The following is a 25,311-nucleotide window of genomic DNA, read 5'->3' as shown; positions in this document are numbered from 1 at the left end:
CGTAGCCAGGATTTTTGTTAGGGAGCAGAACCTCAGTTTGCTATGTATTTTTATTGATTTTTATTGGTTTAGGGGGGCAGCTGTCCCCCCCCCAGCTACACCCATGGCTGATGAGCATTGTATCCCAAAGCATCTGGAGGAAACCAGATTGGCAAAAGCTGTTCTGAGGAACCATATGTCAAGGGCTGGCTCCCAAACCCCAGGAAACAGCTCTTGTTGGTTCAGATGGTATCTAATAACACAAGGACCAATGGTACCAAATAGTATGGGAAACAGCCTTATTAGAAAAACTAACCAATAAGCTGAAACTGACATGGGGACAAATGGAAGAAGACACCTTCATCCCAGTATGGCTCCCCTTTGTCATATACACAGCCCAACAAGACAACGACAAGAATTCACCAACAGCATACAAATCAATATGGCTAACTTGATTCAAAAACACACACCCACCCCACTCACAAATGAAAACAAAGTTCATCACAGCCAGTCACAACCAACCAACCACACCCTAGGCCAACCCCAACCTTTCTCACCACCCAAAAAACCACAAATGAATAGTGAAGAGAACCTGCACAAGCGACGCAGACACAAAACCCCACACGTACATTAAGTAAAATAGAAACATTGCCACCCGACTCCACCCCCACTCACTGTGGCCCCCTCCAATCCTTTCCCCCTTTTCTTCCTAATGTAACACTAATGTCTCAACAAATGAAACTGATCTGTAGAAAATGTAACTTGAAAAAAGAGACATTGTACATACTTTTGTAAACCAATAAATCTTTAATAAAAAATACATTTAAAAAAAGAAATATGGTGTCTAATGACCAGAATCTAACCCCTGGAAAGTATTGCACTGTCAGCACTCCTTAAGCCCAAGCAGTCTGGGCCAGTAGATTCCCAGACCTTAAAAGACACCACTGAGATTCAAAAGAAGGAAGAGATGGCTCCTTGAGCCTCTGCTTAACCAAGTTAGACCACAGCAAGTAACCAAGATTTATTAAAAGATAATAAAGATAGTGTGTGTGTGTGTGTGTGTGTGTGCGCGCGCGCGCGCGCACGTGTGCACATGTGCGCGTGCATACACCCACACCCATAGGAGAGTACAGTTAGAAAATACAATTAACAAATATAGTTGCGAATTAGAAAGCACAGTCAAAGATTAAAAGGTCTGGTTGGGAATTATAAACAGGGAGGGAAAAAACCAAAGCTATCTAAGGCAGTCCATAGAATAGCAAATATGATCTCCCAGGTGAACAAAGATTGCCCACCAAGTGCAATGTCAGGTAGGGAACAAAATAGGAAATACCATGGAGAGAGGATACAGACTAAATAACACTGTTAGATTACACTGGTCTAATTTAAACCAATTTTCCGGTCCCTCTCCTTCTCTTCCAAACCAAGGTTTGGTTTAAAAACAGGCGAGCCAAGTTCCGAAAGAAGCAGCGCAGTCTGCAAAAGGAGCAGCTGCAGAAGCAGAAGGACTCTGAAGCCAACCACAGTGAGGGCAAAGCAGACACTCCCGTCCTAGAAACACAGACTCCGACTCCTGATGCAGACAAATCCATGAGCCTGCCCAGTGAAGTCAATGCAGAGCTCAACCTGACTCTCTCGGAGCAGTCGGCCAGCGAGTCGGCAACTGAGGACCAGACAGACAGAGAGGAAGAATTCAAGATCTCGCTGGAGGAGAACAAAGCAGAAAAGAGCCCCGGAGCCGAAAACAAGGCACTGAGCAGCAAGAGAGCAAGCCCAAAAGCAGGTGAGGAAGGAAAGCAACATTCTCCTTTGTGGGAAGAGTTTTGATGTGAACAGAGCCTAAGGATGGGTTCAGAAACAAAGACTTTTCTCTTGCCCACCAGATAATCTCAATAAGGCAAGGGTAGCCAATGTGGTACTCTCTAGCTTCTGTGAACTACATCTCCCATCAGCCCCCAGCCAGTAGGGTCAAAGATCATGGATAATAGGAGCTGTACTTCACAGCATTCGAAGGGCACCATGTTGACTCCCTCTCTTTTAAAGGATCAATCTAGCACTTTCATTCCAGTCACTTAATGTGCAAAGAAAATATACACATCGCAAAAGGCAGGCTGTGCACAGGAACCTAAGCGTTGAAAAGATTATGGTGCCCCCATATTTAATTCCAAATAAAAACAGTATGAAACCATAAAATAAAATTTTAAAAACAAACAAAATAAAACATAGATTTGTTGCAGGTGTTGGCCAGGGATGATGGGAATTGTAGTCCAATCACAGTTCTACATTTTAAACATAAGGACATATGAAGAGCCCTATTGGGTCAAACCAAAGGCGTATCTCATCAGGATCTTGCTCGCCCCAGTAACCAGCCAGATACCAATGAGAAGCCACAAAGCAGGACATGAGTGCATCAGGCCTCTCTCGCTGCTGTTCCCCAGCAACTGCTGTTTAGAAACATATTGCCTCTGATCCTGGATGTAGTCATCATGACACATAACATTAAGGACTTAGTGGCAAAGCGTATTTCTGTTTACCATTTGCACTATTTCTCCAAAGTGCTTTACAATCACACTGGCTGCCAATATGCCACCTGGCCAAATTCAAGGTGTTGCTCTTAATGCACAAAGCACTAAACAACCTAGGACCACCCTACCTAATGCCTTTCTCCATACATTCCTGCCCAGACATTGAAATATGCTAGAGAAGTGTTGCTAAAATGGCACTTGGCATACCAGCACCCAGACTGTGGAGTTCATTGCCTCTGCAAATTAGGCACAATCTGTATTGAGCTTTAGGTGCCAGCTTAAAACTTCTTTATTTATTTATACAAGCTTACCTTGCCGTGACACATTGCTGTGTTCTTTGGATCTTTGCTTTTTACGTTTTTTCTCTTTTGACTGCATGTTGATTTTATATACATCACTTTGAAAAGATCTTTTTTATTTATTTAGCAGTATACAGACACTTATTTATAAATACATACATGTCTACAGTGTTGAGCCATCTTTTCTACATATATGATATGATACACCATGCTCAGCTGCAGACTTCACCCGCATGGTGAATACAATTCATTAGGGATTCATAGGCAGCTTCTGCTTGCAGTGAATAGGTAGGGTTAAAAAAAGAAAAATCACACAAGCCGTTTATCCTCGAGTATGTTCAATCCAGGCAGATCAGACAATTGCTACTTAAAAGCTTACTGCATAATGCATGCACTGTGCAAAGTTGACTGCATTATTAACCTAGTGTTACCATCTATCTGCTGCCACATGGTAATCTGAGGAAGGGGAGTGGTGATGGCAGGGAGCCTAGCTACATGGTGGGATGCTACCCTCAGGTGCCATGTGATAAGCCAATTGCTGGTTGTGTTGATCCAGCCAAAGTCTGAAAGTCAAGTAATTTTTTATATTTATTATTTATTTATTTATTTATTTATTTATTTATTTATACCCCCACCCATCTGGCTGGGTTTCCCCAGCCACTCTGGGTGGCTGCCAACAGATTAAAAACAGAAAAAACTTCCCTTCAAATGTCTTCTAAAAGTCAGATAGTTGTTTATTTCCTTGACATTTGATGGGAGGGCGTTCCACAAGGCGGGTGCCACCACCGAGAAGGCCCTCTGCCTGGTTCCCTGTAACCTCACATCTCATAGTGAGGGAACTGCCAGAGGGCCTTCGGAGCTGGACCTCAGTGCGGACCTCAGTGTGGAGACGCTCCTTCACATATACTAGGGCAGGGATGGGAAACATGTGGCCCTACAGATCCAGATGTTGTTGGACTCTGACCCTCATCATCTCCAGGCAGCATGACCAAGGATGATGGGAGTTGTAGAGGGCCACAGGTCCAGGACCAAGATCAAACAAAATGTTCCTTTCCTACAATTTGTCTTCAGATCTTCTCATCCCAATCTCTTGGCTTGCCAGTCCCTGGACATTCATGTCCCCATTTGAACAGGGTGTAAATGTGCATATGTAGGAAATGGGGGAAAGGAGTCCTTTTCCAACTGTTGGTGGGAAAGGCAAGGCAAGCGATTGGTGCTTCTTTCCCAACACTCACACTCCTCTCTCTCTCTCTCTCTCTCTCTCTCTCTCTCTCTCACACACACACACACACACACACACACACCATTCTGTATCTTCCAAAGTTGCCCTGTGTTGCAACAAGATGGATATAATACGTTTTGAACATCAAGAGAAACCGTTCTTTTCAGGTTTGTAATCTGTGCTGCTGATAATTTTGACTGACTTTCTTCTGCTGTGCTTAACAATGCAGATTCCCCCATCAATGCCACGGCCACGCCATCTTCCAGTAGCAGCATGTCTCAGACACACTCCTATTCCTCCTCGCCCCTCAGCCTCTTCCGCCTGCAAGAGCAGTTCCGCCAGCACATGGCAGCCACAAACAACTTGGTCCATTACTCCTCCTTCGAAATGGGGAGCCCTTCCACCATGCCTTATTTGGGCATGAATGTCAACATGGCACCCCTAAGCTCCCTGCACTGCCAGTCTTATTACCAGTCGCTCTCCCACGCCCAGCAGGTGTGGTCCTCTCCTATCCTGCAGGCTTCGTCCTCTCTTCCAAGCCTGAACAGTAAAACGACGAGTATTGAGAACCTTCGGCTGCGAGCAAAGCAACACGCTGCCTCTCTGGGCCTGGATACTTTACCAAACTGAGAGCCAGGCAGGGGGGTGGGAAATGGCAAGAACCCAACCAACAGATGACCCTAAGGAAGCGCGCCATGCCTTTGCCACTGAATGGGTTTGTCTTTAACACACGGCACAGCTCTTGGCTCTGTCCCACGTCATGTTACTCCCACCAGTCCTGGGGGAAATGTTGACCCAAGTCTCCTATAGCTCTGGTTTCCACATCAGACATTGCTACTGCCTATTTCTGTGGCCCATTTTAAAAATAATTATAACAACCCAGAGGAAGGAAAGATGTCTTAAAAATGTGAACTTGTCTTCAGAACTGTGAGTCAAACTATGTAATATTCAGAGAGATGCTTTAGATGGCGCTATGATAAATGTGATTGCTTTGTTTCTTTGCGGGACTGGGGAGCTTCATACTGTACATAGTTTATATGATGTTGAAAATGTTCCTTCACTTGTGTGTTAACGTCAGTGTTGCCTTATGCAGAATTGTGAAGCACCTCCCTTCCCTTTTCTTTTACATTTATACTTAGATAGTAGATAGAATCAACTCTATAATAATAATTATTATAATAATAATAATAATACAAAAAGCCAGCTGACCCAGGTGTGGTTTAACTGAAAGCTGTTCTGAGCCCCCAATGCCATGTTGTCCTCTAGTTCTTTGAAATTGCCCCATTTTATTAATATCAGGTGATGGTTGCAACTTTGTCCTGGTTAAATCACTTCCAGTAGGACAGGATCCAATTTCTAGATGAGTTCTTCAAATGAAATGAGAGGCATGAACACACTAGAATTTTTTGGATGAAGAGACTTTTTTCTGCCTGCTGAACTGTACACACTGACTGTGCCATTACAAGATTTTAGTGTGCCTGCGTGTAAACTTTGATACTAATTTGGACAATGGAGAGCAATTAAAATGTGTGAATGTGCCATCTTCCACTGTTTTTCTTTATCAGTTGCACATTGCAAATCTTTGATAAACAGAGTGAAGGGTTAGAGAGAGATTTAGCAAAATAATTAAAAATGACCCCCATGCCAAATTATTTCTGGCTTTAGATGAAAAACTTGAGGAGGACTGAGATCTTCAAAAGCAGAAAACAAATTAATCAAAATGCATTACTAATATCCATGATCTGGTTTACCTGCAGCAAATGACCACAGGGGCAATTCATATCCTTCAGAGCTAAGAACTATGAAAGGATTTGATGTAAAGCTCAAACCGAAAGTGAAGGGACTGAATACTTGTTTCCAGGCAATGCAAGAACACAATCCATGGCTAAAGAAACCTGGCAAGGTCCCTCAAGCTCAACCTGTGTCAATTACATGGGGCATGTGGCTACTCCTAGGGAAAACATGGAATGTGAGATCCAGTCTTATGAGTCAGTTGCCTGCAGCTGATGCACATGTTAACTGGATGGATTTATTCCAAAACACACATTAGGGCAATACATCTACTAGGCCAACCAAAATGTCACAAAGTAGCATGCAAAGTTAGGCTAGACGATAAACAAAAGGGGGTGTGTGTGCAAAACGTTGGCTGATGTTGGAACCATGGGGCTGGATTCAACCTACTGGCCCTGCCAGTAGAAGCCCATGCAAAGACTTCTGCCCTCCCCACTGCAAGCCCCCAAATTGGCCCCAAAGGGATCAGGAGAACCCTGGGAACAGCATGCAGTAGGAGGAAAAGGCAGATAGTTCACCAGGCAAGCAGAAATGCTTATGCTAAGGGGGCACTCTTAGTGCTATGTTGAATTTTTTAATTCACACTCTTAATGTGGAAAAAGGTAGCGGTCATTCATATAAGGCTCTGCTGGGTGCTATGAAGGTTTGGGAAGAAGAAAAAACAGTAGTTGACCCAGCATTTTTGAAAAATATAAAATCCAACTGCTTAGTTATGCAGAATAAGGTCAGGATCTAGCTGTAGACAGGGTCAAAGTAACTTGTTAGGGAAGGGCTGTAGCTCAATGGTAGAGCTTTGCATGCAGATGGTCCCAGGCTTCATCCATGGCATCTCCAGCTAAGACTGGGAAAGACCTCTATCTGAAATCCTGGAGAACCAATGCCAGTCAGTGTTGACAATCAGTAGCAGAGAGTGGTGTGGGGCACTGCCACTCACCTGCAAATGTACCGGCAGAACCAGTCAGGCAGTGCATTTGTGCCATGCTGACTTTGCCACCACCTCTGTTGTGGCGTGGAGCAGCAAGGTGAGCAGCCACAGGTCAAGTAGGTACCACCCCACCCTACCCCACCATCCATTAAGGCTGATAATACGGAACTAAAAAGACCAATGGTCTGACATGCACTGAGGCAGCTTCCCATGTCCTTCAACTGATCAACTTACAGCCTGTTAATTTTAAAATTCAGCTATCTGTTCTACAAAACCAAGAACCACAGACAGGTCCTTTTAGTAACCATGTGTATTTGTCTCCTTTTTCAGTCAGTATCTCTCTACACCTAAAAATAGTACTTAAGAGAACTAGTTAAACAGCAGATAGCTTTTATAATACACCCACCCACCCACCCAACAGATATAAAGATCAATAAAGACCTCAAGTTCACTTTTTAAAAAGCTGGTGATACATACAAAGAATATTGTATCACTGAATAAAACTTTCAAATCTGACTTTTTGCACTAACTTTTCTCCCTAACAATTCACAACACAATTCCAGTGGAAAGGTCTTTGCTAAACTTAATTATAATATTTTCATCTTTAAAAAAAGTTATTCTAGTGCCAATGGCTGCATAGTGGGGATACGTTATACAGAGTAACTGAAACTCATCTAGAATCATATCTGACCACCTTAACATTTCTATACAAAGTTGATTGGAGAGGTGCTTATGTGCACAGACAGACCATCATTTTTGGTTTGGGAAAATCAAAACCTTATCCCTGCCATTCATTACTATTACTGGGTTCTGAAGACAGATAGGAATGCCTTCCAAGATGGGTGAAGCATCGATTGTGGCTGTAATGTTATGAGTCTGGTCTCCCAAAACTGGAAGCTTTGCTCTTACTGGGTGCTCCTGATTTTAAAAAGCACGTCTCTTATTTCAAGATATTGTAGTTTAGACCTCATACCTTATTTAAACTTTGAGATAGCAGCTTTATTTAAACAAATGAGGACAGAAAAGTTTTAAAAAACAACAACTGTGAAAGTATGTTTTCTTAAAAAGCTTAGTAGAATTAATTAATGGTGCAGTCTTATGCATGTTCTCTAGGAAGTAAGTCACATTGCTTTAAATGAGGCTTACTCCTTTGTAAGTATGCTTAGGCTTGCAACCTAAATTAACAATCTACGGATGGAGGGTGGTATACAACTATAATAAATAAATAATAAATAAATAAAAGCAATTATCAGGGAGCTTGAAAATCTACTCTCACTCATGTCAGTGTTGACTAGGAGCAGTGCATCCTGTTTTGCCGCTTAAAGCTACTGGACTACAGTTTCCGTCATCCATGACCATTGGCCATGATGGCAGAGACTGATGGGATTTGGAGTCCAACAGCATCTAGAGAGCCACGGGTTCTGTGTTCCAGATCTAGATTGTGTTTCAGCTTGTTTCTAGAGTTTAGAGTAAAATGGAAAAAGTAGTCCCATTTCCCTCTCATCTGGCTCTCTTTCTCCCAACGGTAAAAAGGTAAAGGTAAAGGTACCCCTGCCCGTACGGGCCAGTCTTGACAGACTCTGGGGTTGTGCGCCCATCTCACTCAAGAGGCCGGGGGCCAGCGCTGTCCGGAGACACTTCCGGGTCACGTGGCCAGCGTGACATCGCTGCTCTGGCGAGCCAGAGCCGCACACGGAAACGCCGTTTACCTTCCCGCTGGTAAGCGGTCCCTATTTATCTACTTGCACCCGGAGGTGCTTTCGAACTGCTAGGTTGGCAGGCGCTGGGACCGAGCAGCGGGAGCGCACCCCGCCGCAGGGATTCGAACTGCCGACCTTTCGATCGGCAAGTCCTAGGCGCTGAGGCTTTAACCCACAGCGCCACCTGCGTCCTCCCAATGGTAGTCTGATCCAATTTCCACCACAGTATTCAAATTCTTTGGGGGTGAGGGGAGAGTTTCATATGTGCATATAGGAAGTTCACAATTCAGTCAAATAACTTAAAAAGAAAGTTATGAACATTCCAAGATGACAATGACTTGTCTCAGAAATGAAACAAGCATTGCTTTTTTCCTGTTTCAGTCCTTTCGAGGGTAAATAAGTGGACGTGATCGCACATTTCCATGAGGACAGTTCATTATCTGCACCTCCCCCCTTATAAATACTGCAATGAACGTACTAATTTCTTGTAAAAAGGCCCAAACTCTACAGCTGGTTTAGCTATAAACCAAGAAAGGAATGTACATGTGAATTTATTTATATGCTCATTCTTCTCCCTCACATTGTCTCAAATTCCTTCACCTTGGCCTTGAAATATTTATTCTGTAAAATCTGCATGAACTCACAAGATTGTTCTAAAATGAGTTTACCGTTCCACCCACTATGAGTGCCATATTGTCTGGTATTTCCTACTCGAAAGTGTCATAAAACATATCACAAGAAAACACAAGCTAGGTTTATGATTTACCTATTGTATTTTGCACAAAATTGTAGGATATTGATCTTTAAAAACAAAGATTGTGCTTCAAGAGAATACTGCAAAATTATTTGCAATGCAATCTATACATCTGGGGTCCCCAGTGTGGCAGCTGTGGGCGCCATAATGCTCTCAGACATCCTCCTTGCCTGCCTGCCAACGCTTTCTGCTCCTCCCATTTTAAAAAAAGAAAAAACATTTTTGCATTTTTGCTGAGAGTGAGTTTCTTGTTGGGGTGGCCCTGCATTTTTAAAATGTTTGTTTTCTTTTGCAAGTCTGTGGTCTTTTATCTGTCTTTTTGGAGGGGGAGTTCTGAGCTTCACCAGGTGTGTTATGCCCAACAGCAGATTCTTAGATTGCCAAAAGTGTCCCTGGCCACCAAAAGGTTGGGGACCCCTTCTATACTTGTCTACTCAGAAGGATTCCCATTAATTTCAATTGGGCCTAATCCCAGGTAAAGTTTCAGTCCTTTGAAACTTTAGGGTGGCTGAGACTCCACAGGATTCTACAGAACTGCCTCTCTAAAGGATCTATGGTCAGAGGCCTTTCTGATGGGGAGGTGAAAGGCTATGCTGCCACAATTCTCTGGGACTTATTTCTGAGAAGACATGCATAGGATCATCACACTGTAAATTTCATTAAATTTAATGACACTGAGGCCTGCATTTGGCCATACCAACAGCAGATGAGATTAGAGTTTTTGTACTATATGATTTCACATTGCAGGTGGAGGGATCACATGACTGAATGGTCTTATGTGCACACCCACAAAACAGCCCATGTCAATAGAAAGCTAGAAGTTGGGGAGAAAGGAAGGCTGGAAGCTTCCTCCCTGGCAAAATATTGATCATCTTTTTCTAACAGCAGTTGAAGAAGAGTCATTCTCTGTGGAGAGCGAATCAGCTGTCGGCTATTGGCTACCTTTCCTGGGAGTAAATATTTCATTATAACTCAAGCTGATTGATAGAATCACTAAACACTAATTTGGGCACCAAACAAAAGAAAAGGGAACGGCACTAGAGATCCCTTGGGACTTTCTAAATCAGCCAGTGGAATAGTAGGAAGTTGTGTATAATGCCTAAACCAGATTTCACCAACATGGTTCCCTCTAGATATTTAGGACTGTAACTCACATCAGTCCCAGCTAATACTTGGGGAGGGCACCAAGTTGGTGAAGGCTGACTGGGGCTGCAATCCTAAACACATGTTGAACACAGTGGGACTTGCTTTGAAGTAAACAATCATAGAAGTATGCTTAGGGCTGCCATACATCTGGACTTTCCCAGACATTACTGGGATTTCAAAGGTGGAATTGACATCCAGTCAAATAATCACATTTTTGGTGTTTTTCTTAAAAAAAAAAAAAAGCTGAACAACTTTGGGGTCTTCCTAAAAAAAAGTTCAACAACCCTAGTTGTGCTCTCATTTGCCTACGATTACAGTGGTACCTCGGGTTACATACGCTTCAGGTTACAGACTCCGCTAACCCAGAAATAGTGCTTCAGGTTAAGAACTTTGCTTCAGGATAAGAACAGAAATCGGGCTCTGGCGGCGTGGCAGCAGCAGGAGGCCCATTAGCTAAAGTGATGCTTCAGGTTAAGAACAGTTTCAGGTTAAGAATGGACCTTTGGAACAAATTAAGTACTTAACCCGAGGTACCACTGTACACATAATGATTTTTAAAAATACAGTAGTACTATTTCTGGGTTAGCGGAGTCTGTAACCTGAAGCGTATGTAACCTGAAGCGTATGTAACCCGAGGTACCACTGTAACTGCTTTCAGTGCAGATAATAGGACAAAAGGACGGGCATTGCTAACAAGCGACCTGAGCTACAAAGGTTGAGGGTGAAATTCCTTCTAAAGACGTGCCCTGACTTAATAAGGAGATATATTTCCTAAACTATGCACCTAGTATTGAATTTAAATGGTCCTCTCTGGCTTTTGAAACTCTGGATAGCTAATGAGGAGAAGGAACGGCCAATTTCAATGTGTCTTGGTGGGTGGGGATGTGGAAAGATTTTAGCATCTGCTTTGTGAAGTTGTTTCATGTTACTGACCAATGAGTTCCCAGCTACAAAATATGCATGTTGGCCATATCTGAATAAGGAACAAAGCATTTTAAAGGGGGGGGGACATCAAAGCTATGTACCATATAATTTTCTGTAAAGATAAATAAAGAAATTAAGCTGTAATGTAACAGTTTTGTGCTGTAGGATTCACTATCTGGCAATGCAAACATGTATAGTATTTATTTATTCTGATAGTTTAAAAAGAAATACAATTGTATTCATTTGAAACAGGCCACAGCATGATGCCATGTACCCAAGTTGTGTCTGTCTTAACTTTATGTAAAATTGCCTGTTTTCATATTCTGATAATAATAATAAAATGTGAGGGGAAATGGTTTGCAAGTTGTTCATCAGGATAATTTTTTGCTTTCTTTGACTAAAGATTAGGAGAATCTCCAAGGGCTCAAAAGAAAAGAAGCTGGATGGTATTTTCTGACCCAAGGAATTCCTCAAGTCAGGACCAAACTAGGTGTTAGGCGATTTACATTGTTAAGGCTTGCCTGAATGATGTTGGGGTTTTTAGGGAGGAAATGGCAGGTACAGGGGAAGGGTGCTGAACTGGAAATGTGGCATGGCAAAAGGGCTTTAACTCTTTGTCTCTCTCATGACCTCAGCTGGAAAACTTCTACCCAGCAATGGAAGGGGTAGTGGCATGAGTAATGGCATATCTAGGTCTGACCCTCAGTTTCCTGAAAACACAAATTTAGTCTATTAGGGAATTGAACTATTTTAAATGTTCATATTTTATAGTTCCTCAAATAATATCCCATTAATAACTTCAGTTTTTGCAAGTGTAAATACTGCTCCTTTTTCTGAAAGAATAAACAAACAAAAAACCCCTCACTGATCTCTCTCCAAAAAGCTGATCCCATGCAGAACAAATCCAGTTCCAACTATCAAGCTCACAGAAGCAGTACCTAGAGTACTTTTCCTTGGAAGAGGTATAATGATGATGATCTAAGAATTTGTGCCCTAAAGTGCCTTGTCTAATAGTGAAGATCAACTGATCATTGGTGCAACAGTTGGCTCTAGAGCAACGTGCTGACACTGACCTTTGCTGGTATGGAAAATCACGGCATCTTGCCAAAATCACAGCTAGCCCAACAAGCTGCAGTGCAGAGCGGGGAGATGTTACGAAGACTTGCTCTGAGCAATTCACAGCTTAGAATTAACCAGCAGATATGGATAATTTCCATCAAGGTAAGGATAAGATCATCAGAAGAAATATGTACATAATGGGAAAGGTATGGGGGAAGAATCAGCATTAATACTCTTCAAAGTACACTCCACTTGAGATTACTCGGCAAACGGTGTAATTGGGTGTCCCCGGCAACATGATGAAATGTGCCATAAACATCAGAAAACCGATGCTGTATTAAACCTGCTTTTCATAATCTTCTCTCATTTCCCAGACCTGAGATGCTTTTATTCAATTTCTCCTGACTAACTTGATATGTAAAGCCCCATAAACACAGCAATACGTAAAGCTCAGGAAAATGCACTTATTACTGATGTTTCTCTCCAGCGGCTAAGTTGCTGGCGCAATTGAGAGTAATTCCATTATTTCTAAAAGGTTGCCTCATTTCTGTGAAATGCTAAGTGGGGTAGCATGTTACAAATTTATTTTTGATTGCCAATCTTGATGCATCGTTTTTCACCTTGATCTGCATTGGATCCATTAAAGCCTGGCCAGCTGCATTAGCATCAGAAATAATAACCAAACAAAATTCACATTGCATAGTAGTAATATTGTTATACAGGCTTTCCCCTGCATGCGCGGGATCAACTTGTGCACAACGGCATATACATTCGGTGCTGGGAAATAAATAAATAATTCAATTCATACCCAGAAATAGCAGAAGAAAGCTGACAAATATGCTTGGCTTGTGAGGACACCCTCCCCAGAGCCTGGAGAGGATGTTGGTGAGGGTGGAGGAAGCCCTGAAGATACCCAAGGTGGAGCAGGATTTTGTTTAGGCTGCTCAGCCTTCCTGCCTAACACTGATGTGTGGGGTAGTGCAACAGCAGCTGCTACTTTCCTGCGCATCCACCAGCTTCCTGCTGCCCCCAGAGCTTCAGGTCTAGTTGTGGATATTTTAGGATGCAGTATTTTTTGGTATGAATTGATGAGAGAGCAGCAGAAAAGGAGTTTAAAGGGTTTTAGAAGGTGCTCCCCTCTTTATGTGATTTTGCTTAAAAGTGCAGGGGACCGGGACATAATCCCCACATAAATGGGGGGGGGTGCATGTATAAAGTGAGGAATTCAGCACAGTGCTATGGCAATGGTTTCATCAGCACAAGCTTCTCAGCTTGCCAGAATGACCCCTCTGTCCTCCCCCCCAAACACCCATTCTGGGGCTTACCTCCCCCTTGAGCCTTGAGGTGGGGGAAAGGAAAGAGGGAAACTCATGGTGCTGGTAGGACCGCTTGTTCTGGCTGCTAGTAGTGGGACTTGTAAGTAGACTGGGATATCCTTAAGCAGACAGTGCAGAAAGTAGAGTCTCTTAGCAAGGAGATGCTCACAGAAGATGTATTTGTGTAAGTTCTTTTCACATTAACAGCAGTGGAGCCAGCAAACACAATCCTTCTCACCTTTCCGCATGCTATTTCTGAGTGAGTATGTGAAGCCTCCTATAGCTTGATACCAAAGCAGAGTATCTGAATAAAAACAAGTGGCACCTGCAACAAGATAATGCCATTTGGAGTGTCCCCAACCAGGATCCCAGCCACCCCATCCCATCTCCCTTCCACCCCGCATTTTTCCATTTCATCATAATCAGCATTCCACTGCCACTTAGCTCAGACCACATTGGGCTGTTTGAGGTTGCGTCCTCCATCTGCAAATCTCATACTTTTATGAATTTGTGGGGGGTGGGTGTGCCAGTCTGAGCACAGAAGTATCAAGACAGGGAAATGAGATCAGTGATAACAACACTCCAGGCCCTGAAAGAGTGCCAAATAAATACTATAAGGGTTCTCTGGACCAGAAAGAAGCCTTGATGGCATTGTATCATTTGATGCATTTGGTCAACCAGGATGTGAAGAAACACGGGAAGCTTGCACCAGAAATGCATGTGTGCATTGTGTTACATCAAAAGATTCCAAGGTGTTTTGTGAACATTTGACAATGAAGTAAAACAACAAAGCTTTTGAAATGTGTTTAAGGAGGATCTTTGCTTCACACAGATGTAGATCTTTCTTTTGGTGTAACAGAGACATGAGTTTGAGGAATATTGCAACGTTGTAGAATGTTCAGAGCTGGAAGTCTTCATATTATTCACCTGCAAATATCATCTTGCTCCATGGTTGTTTTCAGAGAGAATTTGCTGGCCAGTTCTGCACCATGATAATGAGGCTTCCCTGCCTTCAGCTGAAATTCATTATAAATGCATCCTGTTGCCAATACTAGACAAGATTGTCCCCGCATTAGATTGTACTGTATCCACAAGAAAACACATGGATGATACAATAAGCAGGAAATCATGTTTAATGCCCAGCCATCTCTGTAAAAGCTGTGCTTGTTTTAGTTTCTTTGCTGATTTGTAATTCCATCTTTAACAAATTGAAAAGGCAAGCTCATTCTTGGTTGGGAGAGAGCTAAGGCGTTGTGCAGCACAATTTCTTTTGAGAAAGAAAGGGGGGAAGTCCTCAGAGCCTTCATAAATTTTGTAATGTTTTGGTCAATATCAGTTTCACATTGGGCTGCTGACCATAGCTTCTTAAAATATAAAGTTCTGAGAATTTACATTTTCAGCAACAATAACAATAGTTTTTAGTCTGCCCAGTTTCTAGTTTGCCCAGACAACAGCAAAACAAACAAACAAACAAACAAAAAACCAAGATTGCTTTGGTTAGTTTAATCCTGCAACCTAAAGCATAATAGTTAAAGAGACTGAGCGATGAACCAGTAAGTCTCTGGCTTGAACCTGTCTTCTGCCAGGAACTCACAAGATGGCCGATGACCATCTTCAGTCCCCCTCCCACTGTGATATGGGAAATAATGATACTGACTTACCTTACAGGGTTGTTGTAAAGATGACTAGACAATGTGTGTAAAGCAATCTGGACACCTGAAAGCGCTATACAGTGTAAGTATTTATTTATTCCTAAAAGCTATTTGGCACAAGGAAGACAGTGGCATTGCCTCCATTGCCAAATCCCCTCCTATGCCAAATAGCAACCAGGTGCTTTGGGTCCAGATGATGCCACAAGAGAAAAGGATTATAGTTAGTAGTGGCCCATGGGGTGCGTTTCTGACCCTGGCTTCCCAATGCCTTGAATCACTGCTAGTGACTGAGAGGAGAAGGGGCAAGGCAGCAGGAAGATTGGCCAGCAGATCCTGATCTACCTTCTGCCCCCCCCCCTTCTAACAGACCCTGTTGCCCCCAAGCTTTCCCAGTCCTGTTCATGGAAAGGACCCAGAGCTAATCCATCTCTCAAGCACTGCTGCCACAGCTCTCCTGCTCCAGTCCTCTTCCAGTTCCAGACATGATGTTTAAGGAAATAAAAAATAAATGCACAAAGAGTTACACATTGCAAAAGTTATCCAGAGCTGAAATTGATCCCTTACAAATTTTATTTTTATTATTACTATTTATAGTGTGCATAGTATTTTGTATTCTAGCTTGGTAATGCCACCTGAAGCTGTGTTCTGTTCACTTTTCTGCTTTGTTTTGTTTTAAATCACCAGACTGGAAATTTAAAAAGAAACAAAGATATATATATAAGTTTATTTTGTAGCTAGCACCCAAGCAGCCAGTATTTAAAAAAACAAAACCAGCAGATGTGGCAATGGTTTCACCCTTCACAGAGCTCTGGCAGCAGCAATATGGAGTTTGTCTTGCACTATATATGTGCTCAGGATATGACCCTGGCAAGCTGCAGTGACCCTGCTGTAGGCTAGAAACCACCTTTTTATGCTGGCTGCTCCTGAACCAGCATAAACTAAAAATACTGTAAACAACTCACAAAGCTGCAGAAAATAGGTGAATCTTCTCTTTAAGGCCCATATGAAAAATGTAAATTTTCTCTTGAAAGTTGAAATCATAGTTGAGCTTTAACAACCTTTTTACTTTCACATTATTCTCGTTATTATCAAACCATATATCCGTTGGGGACATATTTTCAAGTGCAGTTCAAAGCGCTTTCTATTTTCCACCCAAGTCTTGCAATATGTCACTTTTCTCAAAAGGATATGTTTCAAATCAGTGGGGAACTGATCAGAAACACTTTTGCTTTTGCACACTGCACTTTGCTGTTTGACAGGAGAACGTGAACGTACAATTCTCGACACAAAAATCAAAACTTATGAAAATTCGTCTCAGCTCCAGTTGACACACAAGAACCAATAGGACTGATATGCAGAAAATTCCTTCAGGGTCACACTTAACTAATACATCTTTAAACTATGCACTCTATTCAGAATTATTTTGTTTTAAATATTCTCCTTTCCCCCCAGTATTCATGCCAAATTATGGTTGGCTCAGCGAAGATTCTAAACAGTTCTAAACCATAAAAGACGCCCAGATTGGTGGAATCTGTTTTCTGACATGTTATCGCTGATGCCAAATGAGACAGAAATACAAGTAATCTTGTAAAATGAAAGCCAAGGACAGACCTGTCCCTGTCTTAGATGAATAAGTATCCCATTACATTGAGGAATGACAGCCTGGAGCTATGATTATGCCACTATTATATTCTAAGCATCATGGTTTGTCAGACTGAATACATTCTAGTAAAATAAAATAAAAAGCATCCAATTTATAGTCAAGCATATAATCTATTATTTTGCTTAATATCTCTTTGCTTGGCTTTACAGATTATTGGACAAAATAACACTATGTTTAAGCATGTGTTTAGAATCTGATATAATACATGCTCTCGCCAACCCTTGTACTTAAAAAGACATAAATAACCCCGTTGAACTCTGTGAGTTGCACTGGTAGGAAAGCCAGCATGAGGAAGATTACAAACAAGATCAAGGGTATTTGAGAATGATGCATGTACATTCCCCCATTTTGTTTATAGGCAATTCCATGGAGAATGTCTCTTTAAATATCCCCCTGGTCTCATAGGCAGATGTGTTTTTTATGGTACACTAACAACAGCAAAACACAAGCAGAAACATTTCCATGTCAAGCAACTATTCCAAATACACTTCAATTTAAAGAGGCACAATTAAGCGCACTCAGATTTCAAACTCCTTAATATGCCAATGTGACTTTACAAATGAACAGCATGGCATTAAGTGAATTTATTCAGAAGCAAGCATGTAATAGATGCGAGCAAATAATGGGAGGCATAGAGGAGCATTGAGTTAAAGGGTTAAGCCTTTAAAAATGTAAACATAAAGGGCATAATGATATCTAGGCAATGATGTGCCCCAAAAAAACATGGTTTTAAAAAACCAAAGAAGATGTAGGCCACTAGGCATTCAAGCAACGGTACTGAAAATCTGTGAGATAGTATATCACTGAATGTCAGATTCTGAAATACCAAGTGAAAGTTCTATAATGAGATGCTCACAGTTCTGATGGGGTGGATGGAGGGACCAAACATGGCAAACTTTGCTGATTTACATACGTTCACTCTGAAGAAGTGAAAGTAGAGATTCTGCCAAAGCCTGTACTATGCATCTAGCCTGCTCATAAGTCAAGAATCCCTGTGCAAGAATCCCTGACTCTGATGTACCAAAACTGCAATATGTCTGAGATCAGAACCCAGATTTATTAGTGGCGCCATTACTGTGTCTGCCCCCTTTGCTTCAACCTGAGGATCCCTGCCAATCTGTTTGTAAAAAAACATATGTGGGCCAATGAGGGAATGATGGCTTGTGGCACATGATGTCAAGCTGCCCAGGGATGGGAAGGTGCCATTGGACTACACATGCCATGTTCCCAAGGTGCACTTCAGAAATGTGCATGTGCTAAAATTCAATGGTGGTTCAAAAGCTGAAAATATAGAAGAGAATGTAGAGAGATCCTGTACTTGTCACTGTAGACAATGCAGAGCCAGATGAACCAGGGGTTTGATTTAGTATAAAGCACTATCCCATACTTCTAAATGTTCCCAGGATAACTTGCATACAAATTTATGCAACAGACTCAGGAAATTGCTAAAAAAGGTAAAGGTAAAGGTACCCCTGCCCGTACGGGCCAGTCTTGACAGACTCTGGGGTTGTGCGCCCATCTCACTTAAGAGTCCTGGGGCCAGCGCTGTCCGGAGACACTTCCGGGTCACGTGGCCAGCGTGACATCGCTGCTCTGGCGAGCCAGAGCCGCACACAGAAACGCCGTTTACCTTCCCGCTGGTAAGCGGTCCCTATTTATCTACTTGCACCCGGAGGTGCTTTCGAACTGCTAGGTTGGCAGGCGCTGGGACCGAGCAGCGGGAGCGCACCCCACCGCAGGGATTCGAACCGCCGACCTTTCGATCGTCAAGTCCTAGGCGCTGAGGCTTTAACCCACAGCGCCACCTTGCATACAAATTTATGCAACAGACTCAGGAAATTGCTACTGAGCACCAAATTGCAACAGCAGTCAGGGCAGTATTCTATGACCATGACCTGTTAGTGCAAGTATTTCCACTTGCACAGTGGGACTTCCCCGCTCTCTTCTCCTCACCCTCTAGCACAGATTTAGTCAGGGGTGCATGAGGAGGAAAGTCAGAGAATGTTCCATTCCATAAGCAGAAATACTTGTGCTGAGAGATTGTTTGCCTTGACTCTAGGTTGACTTCTACTCTCAGTCTGCACTTCACCAGGTAAAAACAGTGTGGGAATGTTCAGGGAGGCAGGAGAGGATATATTGTTTAATTATATCCTTCCCAACTTGTGTTAACAAGTTCTACAATTTAGCAGAGTAACATTCCCCTTTTAAACTTACACAGCGGATAACGTTTTTTTTGCCAGGCTTGTTTAAGCCTCTAAAATAAGTTTCCTGGTTATTCCCCTTTTATTCCCTCTTAAAAAGAATACACGACACACAAAGTATATGAAATAGTTTACTCACATTCTGTTCACAGAAGGATCCCAGAAGGCAGACTTAGGTTACAAAATATATACATATGGAATCTATCCCATAAGGAGATAGTTCCTTTGTCCTCTCTTGGCTTCCAGCCAAGAGAGCATCTCAGGCTAAGGAGATGTTGCTTCTTCAAGGAATGGAGTCAAAGAGAGAGATGGTTGCCTTCCCTGTGCTATTTTGTTACCTGCACAGGTGAGGTCACACTCACCTCTGGTCACATGTAGAGGAAGTTTGTCCCAGCCCAGGAGGAAACAGGAAGTTCTGGCTGGCTGGTCCAGACACCCCCTTTTTATGGTCACTCTAGGCATGTTGTATTTGACTGCTCTGTGTTTCACACCCCACAAACAGAATCTACAGAAGCACAAGGAACACACTTCCAAGACCTGCCCTAACCTTTTCCCAACCCAAGCAAATCTCCCTCCCTGCTACATCAGCCTCTCTCTCTGCCTTCCTCTATCCTTGATCCTTTCTTGTGACTTTAAGATGGCAACAGGAAAGAACTTCCAAGTTTGTGCTGGGAATGCACACTGCAAATAGGCTTCCTGGTATGGGTGTTCTAGGATCACACAATATTATGCAAGATGGCCCTAGAGAAAGGATTTCAACACATGGAGGGCCACAGGTCCTCACTCCCTCTGCTAGGCTTAATGGTAACCACACCTGAGCATTATGTATTCCTTCCCCGTTTACCTTTGCCTACACTTCTCTCCCCTTCCTTTGTTGTATCTCCCCTTCCATGTCAAATTTTAGCTTGTAAGGCCCTGGGGGCAGAGACCACTTCCTGTGTGGTCTGTTAAAGCTCCATGAGCACTGATACTGGTGGAGATGACAGACAGACAGACAGACAGACTAGAGATAGATAGATAGATGATAGATAGACAGACAGATAGATAGATGATAGATAGATAGATAGATAGATAGATAGATAGATAGATAGATGATAGATAGATGATAGATAGATGACAGATGATAGATGATAGAAGATAGATAGATAGATGATAGATAGATGATAGATAGATGATAGATAGATAGATAGATAGATAGATAGATAGATAGATGATAGATAGATAGATATAGATAGATAGATAGATAGATGATAGATAGATGATAGATAGATAGATAGATAGATAGATAGATAGATAGATAGATAGATAGATGATAGATAGATAGATGATAGATAGATAGATAGATAGATGATAGATAGATAGATAGATAGATAGATAGATAGATAGATAGATAGATAGATATAGATAGATGATAGATAGATGATAGATGTGGCCCCCAACAACACCACAATGACATAAACTCCATTGAACCCAGTGGGATTTTCAATAAACATGCGTAAGATTGGGCTATACACTGGCTAGCATCCTGGGTGGGGAAATTAATTGCAGCAACACTCACCATAAAATTTTACCTATTAACACAGCTGATAGAATTCCCTTTGGCTCCTTTGTAATTGCTGTCACCTCCCAGCCTTTCCACTTTATTTTAAGGAGAGGTTCTTTCCATGCAAAGCTGCAGCTATGACAACTAGAGTACATTACTAACAGAGCCCGAAGCTTCACTTTGTCTCGGTCCTGAGCCACAGGGGTAGGATTTGGAACAGCACATCTCTCTACTCCTGTGTTCCCTCGTCATGTGAAAGGGAGGGCAAAAGGCAAAATCCCCACCAGGACAAAAGGAACTTGAACCCCATTCAGAGTCTTGACAAGCGCTAGCAGAATATGATCCTAATCCCATTTCCAGCATTCTTCTTGCTGCTTGGCCTCTCTGTACTCTGCTGTATTCTTCTAACTGTCACCGTGGCAAATCCCCCAAATGGAAATAACCGGGCAGATAACCATCAAAGGGAAGCAGAGAAATCTACAGTAATTTCACAGAGTTATGGGAAAGAAAAGTAAGTGGGTGGTGGAGTTGATAAAAAGATGGTCTACAAGACTTGCCTGCCATCCTTCTCCTATTGTATTCCCAAGCATTTTCTCTCTCTAAGCAATAGCATTTGAGGCCTGTCTAGGATTATAGTAATATTTCATTAACAGTTGTGCATAGCTGCATAGGCTATCCTTGTCGGGCTGGAAGCACAGACACCAATTTCATTTTTCTCCTAGCTGGGCCCTTGTGTCTTTGACATAGGAAGAGCAGAAATCCAACAGGGGATGGTTTCCCTACTGCTACATCTGTGTGGAGGGTGGCTGTGTGTCCTAATTTATGGCATCCTGTATTTCATGGGGTGTCTGGTCCAATAAAATAAAAAATACTATGGGAGAACAGGGGGGGGGGCTCTGAAGTTGCCCACCAACAGCAAATGCCAAGACAACATTTTGAGCACACACAGAGGTCATTTGGGCAGAGTATTCACTACAGTGAGATGTACTGAATTTCCATAGCTGTATGTAAATGAGTACATGCACATTTTATGCTGTCACCGTCCTATTTAGTATTTTTTTTTGGGGGGGGTGATGCATTTCCTCTGGGGGTGAAGTATAGCACCAGCCACCTGATCTGCCTGCTAAGGAAAGCTTCGACAGCTGGATTTCACTTTGCCACATAAAAATGTACCACAGGAGCCTTCCTAAAAGGTATGTTGGCAACCCTAGTGCACACACATTTTTGTGGTCATCATTTCCCCCTGACAAATGCCTTTAGAAGCGTGCAACACATTTATTCAGTTCATCCCCCAAACTCAGAGAGAACAGCTGCCAAAGCAGAATTAAACAAGTGGTCCCAGTGCTATGGTAGGAAATTGTATGAACAGCTACCGTGATTCAAAATCCAACACTCAGTGGCAGCTTCAACTTTAAGTAGAGAAAAGCAAACAAACCACCAACTCATGGCGCTTGAATTTTGTCACTTTCCATTTAAATTTGTCTTCAGCAGAGCTCCTTTAATCATTGTATTGTTGAGGTTTACAGTCTCTTTCATGCAGATTTTAATTTAGTTGGTTGTTTAATAGTTTTCTTAAATTTCAGCAATATAGTATTTTCATTGATAAAAGGGCATTGTCTCTGAAACTGAAACATCAGATTTCCATTCTAGTAGCCTTATAGCCTTGGTGTTCAATCTACTTCTAAATCCTTCAAAAAAAAGTGCAAATCTTATCTATGCCCCATTGAGTTCAATGTGGCTACCTTCCAGGTAAGAGGCTCTAGGACTGCAGCCTCCAGTCACCTATCAGCTACCTGAGCAGAGAGCACATTCCGTTCTTTAGTGTCTCATGTTTCCCCATCAAACAGGCACAGTTAATCCTTCAGGACCCTTCCCAAAAGTCAAAAGTTCTCAAGGGGCTTGCGGCCTGTTTTGAATGCTTTCCTGAAGAACAGGGGAGGGAAAAGGAGGGAACCAAGAGATTTCATACATTCACATCTACAAGGGAAACAAAAGGTCACCTTTTAGGGATGTAATTGACTGGAACAGTAAAGGTTCATCTCAAATCTTGACTCTTTGGGTGCCTATAGCCAGCAGAGCTGCAGGACCAGTCCTGCCCAGTTCTGAAAACACATGAGGGGCCTTTCCACACTTACCATTTATAGTGCTATGGTAACTGTTTGATCCAATGGTTTTAAGAGTGAATTTGCAGCTGAATGCCTGCACCCTTGGTATCCTATGGCTGCTATTGGGTGCAGAGTTTCCCTTTTTACACCAGTTGTGTGTGATGCCCAAACTATAAGAAAGTTCCATCCCTTGAATACCCTCCAGCCAGTAAATGTTAGAGTTATGAGCCTTTCTCATAATGTTAGAGTTATAGCCTTTCTGCAACTTAAGAAAAATGCACTGTCCAGTACTGCAGAATTCTAATCTTGTCGGAATACAAGAGATTGGAAGGAGAAATGCATGTCTGTCTGAGCTATTGGGATAAGATTTTGTCTGCAGCTAATGACTGCTGTCATGAGCAGTACTTGACTCAGTACCATCCTCTTTAGTGCCCATACCTCTCTTCTGAACCGAGCTCACAGACTGGCAGATCATACCAGTCAGAGGGAAGTGGCACAAAGTATGAGAAGGATCCTAAGAGTAACAGAAACATTAGGCACATTATCCAGGAGTTTTTGTTGCAGGATGTAGAGAGGTACTCCTTGTGGTGGCACAGATTTCGGAGATCTTTGAGCTATGGCTATACATTCACAGCACAGATCTTCAGCATCAATATCTTTGTTTCCATTGTGCGTCAATGATTTTCCCTAATGCTTGCAGGCTTTAAGTACATCTTCAATAGATATTTTTGCTGATACTGTATCAACAGGAAGCCAAACAGGGAATCATATTGTTGCAGCTGTGGGGTTGTATCTTCCACAGATTGAATGACTATGCCTAAATCAGCATAGCAGAAATTTACTTTGAATTTCTGCTTTGGACCTTGCAGTGCCTCTTCTTGGGTCTCATATTCAACTGTCATTTCTTTCTCCCTTTTCTAGCTTGTTCTGTCTCAATTTGGTAGTATTTCTAGCTCCCTTGCAATCCCAGAAGCATCTACGAAAGCTCTCATCACACATGCAGCCCACGAATTACCGGTAATTCTTGGCTACTTGCAATTGGCTTGCAGCTGAATTTAAATCAGCTTCCCTACTTTTGTAGCAGCTTGCTTGTAAAGTTGACTTCAAAATGGATGTTCTACTATGTAACAAACTTGAACTTACAGACTGTGTCATCAAGGGCCTTTGCTTCAATTTGGGAAGTATTTCCAGATACATCTTTTAGATTTGTCTCATCAAAGATCTCCATTAAAGCATCATATAATCTACCAAGATGCTATCTCGGTGGTTTCAAAGCATCAATCTGTCAAAGCATTGACCTGTCCAAGAAGAGTTTCTGACATAAAGGCACCTGTTGTCTCTTTTAGTGGAACAAATCCCAAGAAATGGCACAAATCCCAATAGCCTCAGATGTTCCATGCTGTATCATGCTACCTAGTTGCTTATTAAGAGATCCTGACAGCAGATTGGTACAGGCATGCTGCTGCTGTAAGTATCAACACACTGCTTCTTCTATTTTTAGGCTTGCCACAATGGAGGAGGAAAAGGCAGCCTCAGATAACCTCCAAAGACAGGTGACCAAAAGCCCTTGCTTCTGATTGGCCCCTTCTTCCTATGGCTGCAAGTAGGCCTATTAAGCCTATGGCTGTCAGGTTCTAATTCATCTCTTTAATGTTGTACAGTGGGAGGAATGTAGACCCTCTGCTGCGGTGTAATTTCACACTGAGGAGTCTGATGGGGTCCCCTGCAGTCTTATCCTTTATGGATCAGAAAGCCCACTTTCTCTTTGTGTTGGAGAGCCCACAGATTATCTCCTTAACCCTTTTTGTGCCAGAACGAGAATGAACCAGAGGTGCTGCTCCTTCCTTTTGACAAGCCTCCCACCTTGTGGGTGCTTTTAGGTGCACTTCATGGAGGGAGGGTGGGCTCTGCGCATAACAACTTTATTTCTCCCAAGTTCTGAAAATCACAACGGTATGCAGTTGCATATTTTTCCCCACTGCATTATAATTCAGTCCCCCCTCCCCAATCTACATATAGCCAAACAGGCCTTCACTGAGAATCATGCCTCCCCCCACAGTACAAATCTCTCTCTCCACAAACTACTACTGATATCCCTCCTTAAGCACCTTAAGACCTTCTTTTTAAGCCTTGTTGGCTTCCCAGATGTGCTTCTCTTCCTCATTCCTTGCACAGGTGCTCTCTCTTGAAGATGAAGCTGTAGCTCAGCAGCACAGCACAAACTGAGAAAGGCTCCTGTCTGAAACCCGAGATAGCCAGTCAGTGATGATATGGAGCTTGATGGACCAATGGGCCTGACTCAGTAACAACAACAACAACAACAACAATTTATTTATTTATTTATATGCCGCCCATATGACGGGGTTCCCCCAGCCACTTTGGGTGGCGTCCAACAAATTAAACACATTAGGCACAGTAAAACACCAAACATTAAAAGCTTCCCTATACAGGGCTGCCTTCAGATGTCTTCCAAAAGTCAGATACAGTGGTACCTCGGGTTAAGTACT

At 42.5% G+C, this 25,311-nt stretch overlaps 1 protein-coding gene across 1 annotated transcript in view; it reads left to right on the top strand.

The window, feature by feature from the left end:
• The window catches only part of DMBX1 (diencephalon/mesencephalon homeobox 1), a 38,248-nt gene extending 31,162 nt beyond the window's left edge, over positions 1-7,086 (top strand). The window contains exons 4-5 of the mRNA XM_079980502.1: positions 1,408-1,762; positions 4,255-7,086. Of these exons, the coding sequence (XP_079836628.1) occupies positions 1,408-1,762; positions 4,255-4,655 (756 nt within the window). The 3' untranslated portion in view covers positions 4,656-7,086. The remainder of the gene's footprint in view (positions 1-1,407; positions 1,763-4,254) is intronic.
• The last annotated feature ends 18,225 nt before the right edge of the window (positions 7,087-25,311 follow it).

The sequence above is a fragment of the Podarcis cretensis genome (assembly GCF_951804945.1).
Source record: "Podarcis cretensis genome assembly, chromosome: 6".
NCBI lineage: Eukaryota > Metazoa > Chordata > Lepidosauria > Squamata > Lacertidae > Podarcis > Podarcis cretensis.
This window is presented reverse-complemented; position numbering and strand designations above follow the sequence as displayed.